This window comes from Triturus cristatus, chromosome 11 (genome assembly GCF_964204655.1).
Source record: "Triturus cristatus chromosome 11, aTriCri1.1, whole genome shotgun sequence".
Lineage (NCBI taxonomy): Eukaryota > Metazoa > Chordata > Amphibia > Caudata > Salamandridae > Triturus > Triturus cristatus.
Genome location: NC_140594.1, coordinates 294,473,888 through 294,487,471, shown reverse-complemented (window position 1 = coordinate 294,487,471; position 13,584 = coordinate 294,473,888). Strand labels below are relative to the sequence as shown.

At 49.4% G+C, this 13,584-nt stretch overlaps 1 protein-coding gene across 2 annotated transcripts in view; it reads left to right on the top strand.

Moving 5' to 3' along the window:
- EWSR1 (EWS RNA binding protein 1) overlaps positions 1-13,584 on the top strand; it is a 510,501-nt gene that overhangs the window by 250,054 nt on the left and 246,863 nt on the right. The window contains exons 9-10 of one of the 2 annotated variants that reach the window (XM_085634473.1): positions 319-356; positions 997-1,029. In XM_085634473.1, coding sequence (XP_085490599.1) covers positions 319-356; positions 997-1,029 — 71 coding nt within the window. The remainder of the gene's footprint in view (positions 1-318; positions 357-996; positions 1,030-13,584) is intronic. The other variant, XM_085634474.1, reaches the window with a different exon arrangement.

Here is a 13,584-nt window from a genome sequence, read left to right as displayed (position 1 = left end):
GAAAGACTTTGTTACAGGAATCTTAGTATGGTTAGATATAGACTGCAGGGCCCGCGAGTATTGCACTTTTAATGCCACTTTATGGGTAAATCTAGAATGTCTTAAATGACCATATCAGAAAGTTGTGTGTACATGTGTGTAAAGAAGAACTATTGGCAAGCCGCCGCCCCAGAAGACTCATAATGACGAGCTGAAAGAGATGCAATGTTTGGAGATGTATAAAGCCACTGCCGTGTCCCATGAGCCCCCCAAAGGCTCAGAGCGGCCCCTGGCTCTGTAAAGGGAAAGGCCTTCATTTCTTCACGTTTATCCCCCCAGCAGCGCTGGAGAGCGAGTTGGCTTCAATAAGCCTGGTGGTAAGTTTTTGAGTATTACCATGGTTAGTTTAAAGTCACTGAAAACAACTTTTTTTTATTTTTATTATTATTCTCAAATGTTTTGTTGAATGCCAGGTACACGAGTACACATTGTAGTGGGCCATGCCGGCATTACATAAGGGTATGAGGTTTAACCTCTGGTTTACACAGATAAGAAAGGGAGACGATGGATTACTACTGTAATTTGTGGGGACAGTCTATGGATTTGGTTACAGCTTAAACAACCCAGTGTAACGTCCTGGAATGAGTTTAAAATGGCCAACTGTATATGTGCAACCCCCTGCGTAACTTCCAAAGAGTATAAATATGGGAATCTGTACATATTGAATCCCCAGTGTAACTTCTTGAAGAGTTTTAAGATAGGCAACAGTACATGTTCTGAAATATTCTGAAGAAATGTTGGTATTGGTTGCCAAGTTTGTAATCCCTCACCCAGAGTCAATAAAATTAACTTAAAGGTAAATCCCTTCCCCCCCCCACTACTGCTGTTTTCACAGCTCAGCTTTGTATGTAGCCCAACCAACACCAGCTACTGGCTGTTACTCATGAAAAGATAGTGTGTGGATTGGGAATTTGTGGCATTTATTCACTTTGGTTTTCTAATTTTCCCGGCTGACAGGATTAATGGATGAAGCCCCAGACCTTGATCTAGGTAAGAGTTTATTTTAATTTGTTTGTTGTGTGTTTTTCACTCTTATCTGTTTTGTGTTTATTGTTCAGTAGTCTTGTTTGTCTAGCATGCACCGCTTTAGCTGTGCCTCTTAGTCCCCTCTTCATGAACCTTGCTTTTGTTTCTTTGGTTACTAAAGCTCTATATCCTGCATTTATATAGAATACAAGCCGATAGACTGTATTGTGATGCTAATAAGGTACTTTATTGCACATGCCTCGCTCCTTATGCCTGCTCCCAAAAAAGGTATCTCTTTTGTGAATTGAAGACCTTGTCCTTTTTAACCCCTTCAGCGCGGCGGGAATTCCCCCGCGGTGCTGAAGGGTTCGAGCGCGGGCGGGGCCATGACGGAACGGTTCCGTCATGAGCACAGCGCAACCGATGCTCATGACGGAACCGTTCCGTCATGGGCATGGAAGGGGTTAAGTACATCCTCCGTCTTGAATTGATTAAGTCAAGCCTCATGCGGTTTCTTTTAGGTTTTTTCTTTCAGGGTTTTCTTCAGTTAAACTCTTCTCTAACGGTATGGTTTCAAACTTCTACTTATCTTCCCCACGTCCCCATAAGTATGAAAGTGCTGCTTTGCATCAGAGTGTAGAAAAGGTTGTAGACTGATTTAAGACGATTTATTCTCCCACCCAGGACCGTATGTCTGTAACCTGTAAGCGCCAATCCCATCTGACCAAGTCTCTTGATGTTAATGCTGTGGCGCATACCGGACTACAGCTGAATTAACTTTTTTTTATACTAAAGTTCAGGTTTGGAGGCTATGGTCTTTTTTACGGAGTCTCGGGAGTATCGTTTATAACAAATGACTTTCAGAACTTGTGCAAGAATCCGTTTTGATGCTGATAATTCACTGGCATAAAGCATTGGTGCAAGACTTTAACTCCAGATCTAAAATGGAGTGTTAAGGTATTGCAAGATATGACCGCAAAGGCTCACTATACTTAACGGTAGCATTTAACTGATTGACCATTTAAGTAAGAAGTATGACAGCCCTATAAGATATTTTGAGGATGAGAGTACCCTTTAGGCCATTGACTGATATGTGGCCTACAATTTTAGTTTTCTATTGCTCGGTTTATGAATCCTCTTTGCGAAGTGTGTTTTCCTAACTGTGCATTTACACCACAGCCAGATATGTGGTTTGACCATTTGAACTCTGCTGTAGAATGAAGAGCAGGATTCACTTCTCAAGACTTAGTTGACCTGCTCAAACTGTAAAAGGCCCAGGTGACTAGAAAATCTCCATGGAGGTTGTGTAAAAGGAGCTTTCATTGCCCATTCAACACTAGGCCTATGCCGGCCAAGTGGCCTAGAGAAGACTATGCAGCTCCGAGATACAGCTGGTGCTAAGATCGCATTTCCTTAAACTGGTGGGCTTACACGATTCCTGCCTTCCTTATACCGTGAAGTCTTCTGTTGTGAAATACAGATGTTTGAGGGATATTAAGACTATACCTTCTCACTTCTGCAATGGAATGTTTGTTTTGACAATGTAGTCATTCTGGCGTTATCTTTTATAGTAGTGGTTAATCCCTAGCATGCAGATACAAATGGGAATTGTTCATGCTTTGCCAATGGGTGAGAGTGGTCCGATGACCTGTCCCACCACCACAAAATTGTGAAACTCGCCAGTGCTATAAGTCATCAAGATCACTGTTTGATTACCGGACTCACTAAACTGGCTGTATTATGTTTTAGAGTGTGTGAGTCTAATAAGGCAGTAACTACTTGCATGGTGAAAAAACAAATCCCATCTTAGTGCAATATCTGAGTTGAAGCAAGCTGCAAGACCCTCCCCCCCCCCCCCCCCCCCCCCCCCCCCCAAATCTATTCAGAAGCACAGGTTTTATTGTATTTTGTAGCTGCAGACAAACCTTCTGTTCAGTGCGGAATTTTGCCATACTCCTATGGTTGCCACATTATAATTAGTTCATTTATGATAAAAAGGTAATGTATTCTACTCCTGTTCCTATCCTGACTAAAAGTTTAAATGCTGGAGTTCATACCCATCCTTTTTTATCCAGACCGATGTAGGTCAAATGCAAAAAGTTCAGAATGGTTGCCAGCTTCCTTCAGGGAGCATGGCTATTTCCTTTTGAAAATTTGTGAAATAGGGCCATCTTTCTTGCATGGTATGCCCCCACGTTTTGCTGAATTGCTGATGTACTTTGACTGCGTGTGCCCTGGGCTCTTGCCAATCAGGTACCCAGGGCCTATGTTCCTTCCCTAAAAGTGTGTTGAAGCCTAAACCCATTTGGCATCTCTGGCCACATGTCTGCCCCTGGTAAATGGTACACTAGGTACCAAGGGCCTTGTGACCAGAGAAGGCCCTTATGGGCTGCCGCACTTGTTGTGCCACCCTTAGAGGTCCTGTACCATGACTGACACACACACACACACACACACACTCACACACACTGCCCTGGGTACCTGGCAAATAGTCGACATGGCACACATCTGTGTTTGCCATGCCCACAACACACACTGCCCTGGCATACATCAGCCACCCCTTGTGAGAAAGTGGCTCTGTATATACTGTTCCCTAATAGGTACAGGGTGTACAGAGTCCACAGTCCCCCAGAGGCTGATAGAGGTCAAAGTTAGGTATGACCTTACTCTCAAAAGTGGTAGCTTGGTCGAGCAGTAAGGCAGTACCAGAGGACAGTGTAAAGCATTTATTGTACACACTCAGTCAGCAAATGGTTTCACACACTCAATAACTGAACTCTAGGCCAATGATTTATATATATAAAATATATGCTTGTTTTATTTTTAGAACCACAAAGGGAGTAAAAATATACTTTCTCAGAATGAGAGGTTGAATATAAATACTTTTGTCTTAGGCAATAAATTTGTGTAAACAGTCACAGTCGGTTGCAATAAACAATCCTATTTCCTAAACATAACAATGCATTGAGCTCAATGGTAAATTCAGGTTATTTGTAATAAATTACTTTTCAGATTACTTTTGGAATTCCAGGTCTGGCTCCTAGAACCAGCCTGGGGTCAGTATTCAGAATCAAGTGATGAAAGTCGACTTAATAACTGTAATGATTTTTAAATAATATTTAGCTATTTCAAAAGTTAGCACTTAGAAAATATTTCACAGAAAACATTCAATGGATCTCTATGGCAAGAAATTCAAATTGCAGGTAGAGTACTTTATCGTTACTTTAGTAATCCAGGACTGGGTGCCTAGACCCAGGACTGGGGTCCTTATCAAAAGCAGGTAAGTAATTTCGTTTGCAGAAATGGTACGATTTTAAAAGAATATTTCAAATTTGCAAAAGTAGACACTTAGAAGAAATTTCACAGAAAAGCAGACAATGGTTTCCTATGGGAGAAAAATGAAATAGAGGTAAGTATAGTTGTGAACACTTTTCAGAGTCAGGGCTGGGCACCAAGATCCAGCACTGGGGGCTCACCTAGGAGCAGGTGAGTAAATTCGTTTTTGTCACTTGGCTGATTTTTGGTGAATTTTTGCAGTTTTGAAAAGTTCACACTTAGAAGATTTTTGAAGAAAAAGCCAGTCAATGTTACCCTATGAGGAAAACGAAGTTAGCGGTTTAAGGGTAAGTACTCGACTGGTAGAGTTGAAATTCCGGGCATGGACTCGGGGGTCCCCCAGTGTCAGGTAGGTACAGTTGGTTCACCCTCAGCGGTTTCAGGACGGCCGGGTGCAGAGAGAGTTAGGCCCAATGTTATCCTATGAGGGATAGGGGGGCCTTGGTTGGTGGCTGCTGTCTGGCAAGCCACGCGGCAGTGGGAGCTGGGCTCCTGGTCACTTACTCAGGGCAAGTGGGGAAGTAGGTTAGTGTAGAGAGGGCACTGCCAGGGCCACTCGGGCGGCTGGGTGCAAGGTGCTTTTGAGCCTTCGGGCGCTCAATGGGAATGTTCCGGTTTGGAAAAAAAGGCTGCAGGCTCGGGGACGAGGATGCTTCAGGTGCCACCACCACTTCGAGAGGTAAGTTGGGTAGTTGTAGGTTAGGTGGGTACCCCGGGATTGGGCACAGGGGGCCGCAGGGCGCCGGGTGCAGGGGTGCCTTTTGATGTCGGAAATCTTACCCTCTGGTTGATCGCGGTTGGGGTGGCACTCTGTTCTGAGGCTGCAGGCTTCTTCCGGAATGTCGAGGGGGGTCCTTGGGTGCCGGACTCGGGGTCACAGTCGCCGTGGGGTCGTCCTCAGGGTCTTTGTCCACTCCGGCACTGGCCAGGCTTGGCTGGTGCAGAGTGTGTTGGGTCCGCGGTTCCGGGCTGCTGCCCAGGGTTAAAAATAGGTTTCTTGAGTAGAGCCTCTACTCATGGGAGACCCAGGGGCTTAGAGCCAACAGGTAGCCAGGTCCTCCGGGGTTGGTGAGGTTGCTGGCCACGAGAGATGCCGCGCTGGTGCAGGTTCGAGAGTCGACAGGCCGGTAGGGCTGGGGCCAAAGCAGTTGGTGTCTTCTCTTTTTAGCAGCTGCAGGGCAGGTCCTTGTTCTTCTTGCTCTTCTTGTAGTTTTCTATCTGGAATCTGGGGAAGGAAGGTTCAGGGGGCCCCTAAATACTAGATTTAGGGGCGTTACAGGTAGGTGAAGGCCAGGGACCAATGGGTCCTTGTCCTGGGGTGGGTACACCCCCTATCCTGCCTCTCTCCTGTGGGAGGAGGGCAGTAGCCTAATCCTGATAGGGTAGGGCCTCCCATCTTCAAGATGGCGAGAGCTCGGAGATGTGCTTCACCTAGCCTCCCCCACCTGAGGGGTGGGGTGGGCAGGCTGGCACATCCCCTGTCCTTGTATGGGGTTTCCGGCCAAGCTTCCTGCCAGAGTGGGGGGTTGCAGTGGCCTGGGGAAACTCCAACTGGCGGCATGCCTTTGAAGCTTCCCTTTGCTCATCCTGGGGGAGGAGATTTCTCACCTCACCCAGGATGTGCATTGTTGCAGGCCCGGGAGAGCAGGGGCTCTCCCACCCAGGGGTCCAGCAACGTGTCTGCTGTGTGGCAGCCTGGGCAGCCTCAGAGCAGACGTGGATTGTAGGTTAGCTGTAAGGGGGCATCTCTAAGATGCCCTCTGGGGTGCTTAGTACATTAAATCCCACACTGGCATCAGTGTGGGTTTAATGTGCTGAGAAGTTTGATACCAAACTTCCCAGTCTTCAGTGTTGCCATTATGGTGCTGTGGAGTTCGTGTTTGACGAGCTCTCAGCACCATGTACTTGTAAAAGGCAGCACTGTACTTACAGTGCCCAGGAATGGACCTGGGTACTGTAGGGGCACAGGGCTCCTGCTCCTATGCCCACACCATAGGCATAAGGCACCCAGCCAGAGGGGTGGCTGACATATGCCTTGGCAGTATAGGTAATGGGCATGGCACACAGATGTGTGCCATGTCGACTCTTTGTTTTGTCCTGCACCCAGACACTCAGCCTGCAAAGGCAGTGTGTGTGTGTGTAAGGGTACAGGGCCTCTAAGGGTGGCACAATGAGTGCTGCAGCCCTTAGAGGCCTTCCCTGGTCACAAGGCCCTGGGTACCTAGGGTACCATTTACCAGGGGCTGACATGTGGCCAGGGTTTGCCAATTGGGAGTTTGTGTGTTTTAAGGAAGGAACATAGGCCCTGGGCACCTGATTGGCAGGAGCCCAGGGCACAACAAGGAAAAGTGCATCAGCTATTAGGCAAAAAAAAAGGGGGGGTTACTGCAACAGAAACCCACTTTCTCACACCCCTCTAGCTGGGTGCCCTATGCCAGTGGTGTGGGTACATGTGCCCCTACAGTACCCAGGTCCATTCCTGGGCACTGCAAGTGCAGTGCTGCCATTTAAGCGTATATGGTGCTGGGAGATCGTCCACATGAACTCCACAGCACCATGATGGCAACACTGAAGACTGAGATGTTTGGTATCAAACTTCTCAACACATTAAACCCGCACTGATGCCAGTGTGGGATTTAATGTACAATGCACGACAGAGGGCATCTTAGAGATGCCCCCTGAACCTAACCTACAAGCCACGTCTTGTCTGATGGGCTGCCACACAGCAGACATGTTGCTGGACCCCTGGGTAGAGAGCCATCCGCTCTCCTGGGCCTGCAACAATGCACATCCTGGGTGAGGTGCTAGGTCTCCTTCCCCAGGATGGGCAGGGGAAGCTTCAAAGGCATGCCGTCTTTGTGAGCTTCTCCAGGCCATTTGCTGTACTCAGCAACTGGCCCCTACCGGTTCTGAACCCCACTCTGGTGGAAAGACTGGCCGGAAACCCCAAGGAAGGAAAGGGGGGGGTGCCAGCCTCTGCCAACCCCACCCTTCAGGTGGGGGAGGCGATTTGAAGCACAACTCCAGGCTCTCGCCATCTTGAGGATGAGGAGCCCTACCCAATCAGGACTAGGCTCCCGCCCCCCTCCCGCTGGAGAGTGGCAGGATAGGGGGTGTACCCACCCCAGGGCAGGGACCCAGTGGTCCCTGACCTTTCCCTACCTGTAACTCACCTAAATCTAGTATTTAGGGGTACCCTGAACATTCCTTCCTCAGATTCCGAAACAAGAATAAAGAAGACCTGCCGTGCAGCTGTTAACAAGAGGACGACACCAACTGACTTGGCCCCAGCCCTACAGACCTGTCGACCCTCGAACCGGCTCCTGGTAAAACACGGCGTCTCCAGTGGTCAGCAACCTCAAAAAACCCGGAGGACCTGACTGCCTTGCTCATCTACAAAGACTGGGACTCCCACGAGCAGTGGTTCTGCTCAAAGCAAGTAACAAACCCCTGGTGCCAACCAGGAACCACGACTCCTGCACCCGCCAGGCCTGTGTCTCTGTGGACAAAGACCGAGAGGATCCCCCCCCCCCCCCCCCCGGCAACTGTGACCCCGAATCCAGCACCCAAGGACTCACCTGGACGCTCTTAACGATGCCTGCAGCCTCGGAACCAGGGACCCCTCCAACCGCGACCAGCTGAGGGTAAGATTTCCGGACGTGAAAATACACCCCGGCGCCCTGTAGCCCCCTGTGCCCAGCTCCTGGGTGCCTACCTAGCCTACAGCTTCCCAGCTTATCTCTCGAAATGGTGGTCGCAGCTGAATCTTCGTCCCAGAGCTTGCAGCCTTTGTTCGTCTTGTAGCTTCTCCATTGAAATCCATTGAGCGCCCGACGGCTCAAAAGCACCTTGCACCCAGCCGCCCGAGTGCCCCTGGCAGTGCAACATCTATCCTAATCTACTTCCCCACTTGCCCTGAGTAAGTTACCAGGAGCCCAGCTCCCACAGCCGCGTGGCCTGCCTGCAAGCAGCCACCAACCAAGCGCCCCCTGCCCGCCATAGGGTAACATTGGGCCTAACTCACTCTGCACCCGGCTGCCCCTGTGCTGCTGAGGGTGTAACAGTACCTACCTGACCCTGGGAGACCCCAGAGTCTATGCCCAGATCCTTAACTCTGCCAGTCAAGTACTTACAGATTACACACTTTTGCATAGATCGCCATCTGGTGTTGGGCCCGGATGTTTGCAGTTTGTTTTTCCTCTTGGAAAGTCTTTGGAAGTCATGAGGTCGGTGACTCCTCCTTTGGTTCGTATTGCGCATGGGCTTCGGCTTCATCCTCAGATTGTTTTTTTTCCGCCATCGGGCTCGGATGTAATACTTCGCGCTCCGGTTCCGAACTTTTCTAGTTCAACGATCGACGCAAAATCCTCGTTCATCGGGATTCTTCAGATACAAATCTTCTTAATCACCTTCTCTTCGACACTTCTTGAATTCCAGTCGTCAACGGCGGCCTTCGGGCCTATCCCGGCTCCGGTCTCGGCTGATGGAAAGACCTCCCTTCAAGAAGTGCCCTCGATGTGGGTCCAAATTCCCCCACACCGATCTTCATGAGGCGTGCAACCTCTGCCTCTCCCCTGAACACGAGGCTCGAGAATGTCCCGCCTACAAGTCTTTTACATCGACTATTCGAGATCGAAGGGCCAGACGCAACATGGCGCACTCCTCGACCTCCGCTCCAGTCGACATCTTCGGGGACGACGTCGAAGCTCCGGGACGGCAGCACACCGAAGACTACCTCGTCAGTGCTTCCGAAGCCGACGACTCAGATGTGGAGGACATCACCCCGGCGCAGAGGGTCGTGAGTACTATACCCCCTCCCACACCCGCGCCGACACCCAAAAAGGCTTCGGTCACGCCTTCGCCTCCGAGCCTAGGCAAGACCAAGAACACTGCTTCTAACACCCCAACTTCGGGCCCGGTAAAGAAGCTTAATAAGCCTTCCGGTAGCTCTGGCTCGAGCCAGCCTACCAGCGGTGCCGAAAAACACCCTTCGGCACCGAAGAAAAGATCGGCCTCCACCTCCACACAGAGCTCTGCACCAAAGCCCTCTGTGTCGAAACCCGGCCTCTCGGTGCCGACCAAACATCATAAGGCCCTCTGCACCGACACTCCCGTGCCGAAGCCTGTCTCGCACCGAACAAAAAATCTGAGGTTCCAAAAAAGTACGGCACAGACAAGCCTAGAAAGCAGTCTGGCTCGAACGTCGGCGCCGACTGAACAACCAGTGTCGCAAGAACTATTCACACCGGGTCCTTTGCAAAAGACACTTACCAAGGATCCAAAAACTGGACATTTGGCACGATCTTCAAAAAAGAGACATTTGGACAAACCAGCTCCACCTCCAAAGAGGAAGGACTGTGCTACCTCCCCTTTCAGAGTGCCTTCCCCACCTCCCCTGCCCCCTCCACCTTCTCCACCCCTGCCTCATCGCTCTCCGACCCAGTCTCCAGACCATGATGATCATCGGGACCCATACTATGATCCAGCAGATGTACCACAAGACCCCACCCCTACTGGATCCCCAGACCCATGGGGTGATTATAACAATGCAGACATCCCAGACGTCCCACAGGATGACCTTTATCCATCCAGGCCATCCCCACCAGAAGACTCGTTAGGTTTTTACCACCTTCTCCAGAGACCGGCACATTATCACGGGGTAGAGCTACATACTGACCCAGTAGAGGAAGATTTCCTCATAGACACCTACGATACTGCTCATGGGTCTACTGCTATACTACCTATGCTCAAAGGGGTAATCAAACATGCGCCAGAGGTTTTTAAAGACCCCAGTCAGGGCTAGGGTCCTAAACCCACGCATAGAGAAATATAAAGCTGCCCCCACAGATCCTGCCTACATTAAAGGACCTGCTCCACTGGATTCCTTAGTGGTATCCACAGCTAGGAAGAGGTCAAATTCTCAGGCGTCAGGCGAAACACCACCACCTGACAAGAGTCCAAGCTCCTGGACGCGTCAGGAAAACTCACTGCGTCACAGGCTGCCAATATATGGCGTATCGCCAACACTCAAGCGCTATTGGCCAGATACGACAGAGCGCATTATGATGAGCTAGAAACCATCATGCACCATCTCCCAGAAAAATACAAAAATAGGGCTAATGAATTGATTCAAGAGGGAAAAACCATAACTAATACCTCTATACGCTGTGCCCTAGACGCGGCAGACAGTCTCCAGGGCCATAAACACCAGTGTCCTCCTCCGTCGCCACGCCTGGCTAAGAGTTTCAGGTTTCAAACCTGAGGTACAAGCCTCCATATTAAACCACCCATTTGATCAACAACATTTATTTGGTCCAAAGGTTGATGAGGCCCTCGAGGATGAAGAAAGACACGGATACGGCGAACTCTATGGGAGCCCTACAGTCACACCCTCCTAGGCGCTCCTTTCGCCGCTCTTCCTTTCGGGGCACGGGCAGAGGCTACTCCTCAGATAGCGCATCCACATCCTACAAATCCCCTCCTTAGTCCACCTTCACAAGGGGTTATTAAAGAGGCGGCTATAGAGGCAATAATATTAAAGGCAGAGGCAAAACAAATACCGCCCGCTCTGCCACACCGCCTACCCAATGGCTTTCCCCCGCTCCCTCCAGACCATCCCACTCCAGTCGGGGGCAGACTACAAAATTTCCTTCACGTCTGGGAGACCATCACCTCAGACAGATGGGTGACCTAAATTATTCTTTCAGGGTACTGCCTAGAATTAACATCTACCCCCCCCCCCCCCCCAAACATTCCACCCAGGCAACGCCCAATGTCACAAGAACATGCCATGTTACTAAAACAGGTAATCTCCCTCCTGCAAAAAGAAGCCATAGAGCAAGTCCCAAAATTTAGGGGTCTACTCCCTGTACTTTCTGATACCAAAAAGAGACGAGACTCTACGACCTATTCTAGATCTCAGGCCTCTAAACACTTACATACATTCAGACCATTTTCACATGGTAACCCTTCAACAGGTTCTTCCTCTCCTCTCCTCTCCCAGAACGAATTTCTCACAACACTGGACTTGAAAGACGCATACTTTCATATTCCAGTACACCATGCTCACAGAAAGTACCTCAGATTTGTAGTGGACGGGCAACACTACCAGTTCAAGGTGCTCCCATTCGGGGTCACAACAGCACCAAGGTTATTCACCAAGTGCCTAGCAGTAGTGGCGGCACACCTCAGAAGACTGCACATTCACGTCTTCCAATATTTGGACGAGTGGCTAATAAAAACCACCAAAAGTCCCACCTGATACCATCACACACAAAGCAATACCTCGGTGCCACCATAGAGACCTCAAAAGCCATAGCCTATCCCAATCCTGCCAGGATTGCAAGCATCCAGGCTCTGCGTCAAAAATTCATACTTCAACACTCTCTCCCAGCAAGAGTGTTTATGCAACTGATAGGGATGATGGCTTCTTGCATTTTCATAGTACCTCACGCAAGACTCCAGATGCGTCCACTGCAGGAGTGCTTAGCACGCCAGTGGAACCAGGCCCAGGGGCAACTGACAGATCTCGTGTTGGTGGACGGTCACACCCATCGCTCTCTGCAGTGGTGGAACACCACAAATCTTTCCAAAGGTCGACCGTTCCTCGACCCGGTTCCACAAATAATTCCATTAGTGGTGCGAAAGCTACAACAGCATTCCCTCACGCTCATCCTGGTAGCTCCAACATGGGCCAGACAACCGTGGTACACCACACTGCTGGAACTCTCTGTAGTGCCACACCCAAAGTTACACCTCTCACCATGCCTCCTAACCCAGAACCATGGAGAGATCAGGTACCGGACCCAGCTCAGCTCCACCTTGCGATCTGGCTCCTGAGGTCCTAGAATTCGGATACCTTAACCTTCCCCCTGATTGCATGAACATTATCAGAGAAGCTAGACGCCCTAATACTAGGGCATGCTACGCTGCAAAGTGGAAAAGATTTGTTGTTTACTGCCATAACACAATCCACCCTCTAGATGTATCCATACAGCACATCATATGTTACTTGCTCCATCTACAAAGGTGTAACCTAGCATATACATCCATTCAATTACACCTCGCAGCAATTGCTGCTTACCTACAGAACAGACAGCACCTATCACTTTTCAGGGTGCCTGCCATCAAAGCCTTCATGGAAGGCCTCAAACGAGTAATTCCACCCAGAGTACCACCCTCACCTGTCTGGAGCTTAAATATAGTTCTCACAAGGCTAATGGGACCGCCTTTCGAACCGTTGCATAAATGTGAGCTGCAATTTCTCACATGGAAAACAGCTTTTCTGGTGGCCATCACTTCCCTTAGAAGGGTCAGTGAAATACAAGCACTCACTATACAGGAACTTTTTCTCCAAATGCATCAGAACAAGGTTGTACTCCGCACCAACCCAAAATTCCTACCCAAAGTCATTTCCCCCTTCCATCTGAACCAATCGGTAGAATTACTGGTTTTTTTCTCACAACCTCAAACTGTTGCCGAAAGGGCTCTACACACAGTGGATGTTAAAAGGGCCTTACTTTACTATATCCAAAGAACACAACCTTTCAGAAAGACCAAACCGCTATTTGTCTCTTTCTCTCCTCCACATAAAGGCAGCCCTATTTCTAAATCGGGGCTAGCTAGGTGGATTGTAAAGTGCATAGAGATTTGCTACCACAAAGCAAAACTAACGTTATCTGTTCCCCCCCTAAAGCCCCCTCTACAAGGAAGATAGGGGCTTCTATGGCTTTACTAGGGAACATACCATTAGATGACCTCTGCAAAGCAGCGACATGGTCAACACCGCACACTTTCACAAAACATTACTGTGTAGATGTGCAAACCAACCAACAAGCTAGTGTGGGCCAGGCTGTACCAAACCACTGCAACGGATACCGGTGGTCGCCGCTAGGGTTGGGTACTGCTATATAGTCTATGCAAATGTGTGTAATCTGCAGCTCATATGCCTCGAACGGAATATGCTACTTACCAGTATGCATCTGTTCTTGGCATGTAGAGCTGCAGATCTACACACGCCCACCCGGCTACCCGTATCCGTTCCAGTCTATCTTATTTAGATACAACACACATGGGTTTCTTTACTGTTATTACTACGCTCCATCTTTCCCTGCTGGCGAAAAACAATGAGGATGGAGCCGAAGCCCATGCGCAATACGAACCAAAGGAGAAGTCACAGACCTCGTGACTTCCAAAGACTTTCCAAGAGGAAAAACAAACTGCAAACATCCGGGCCCAACACCA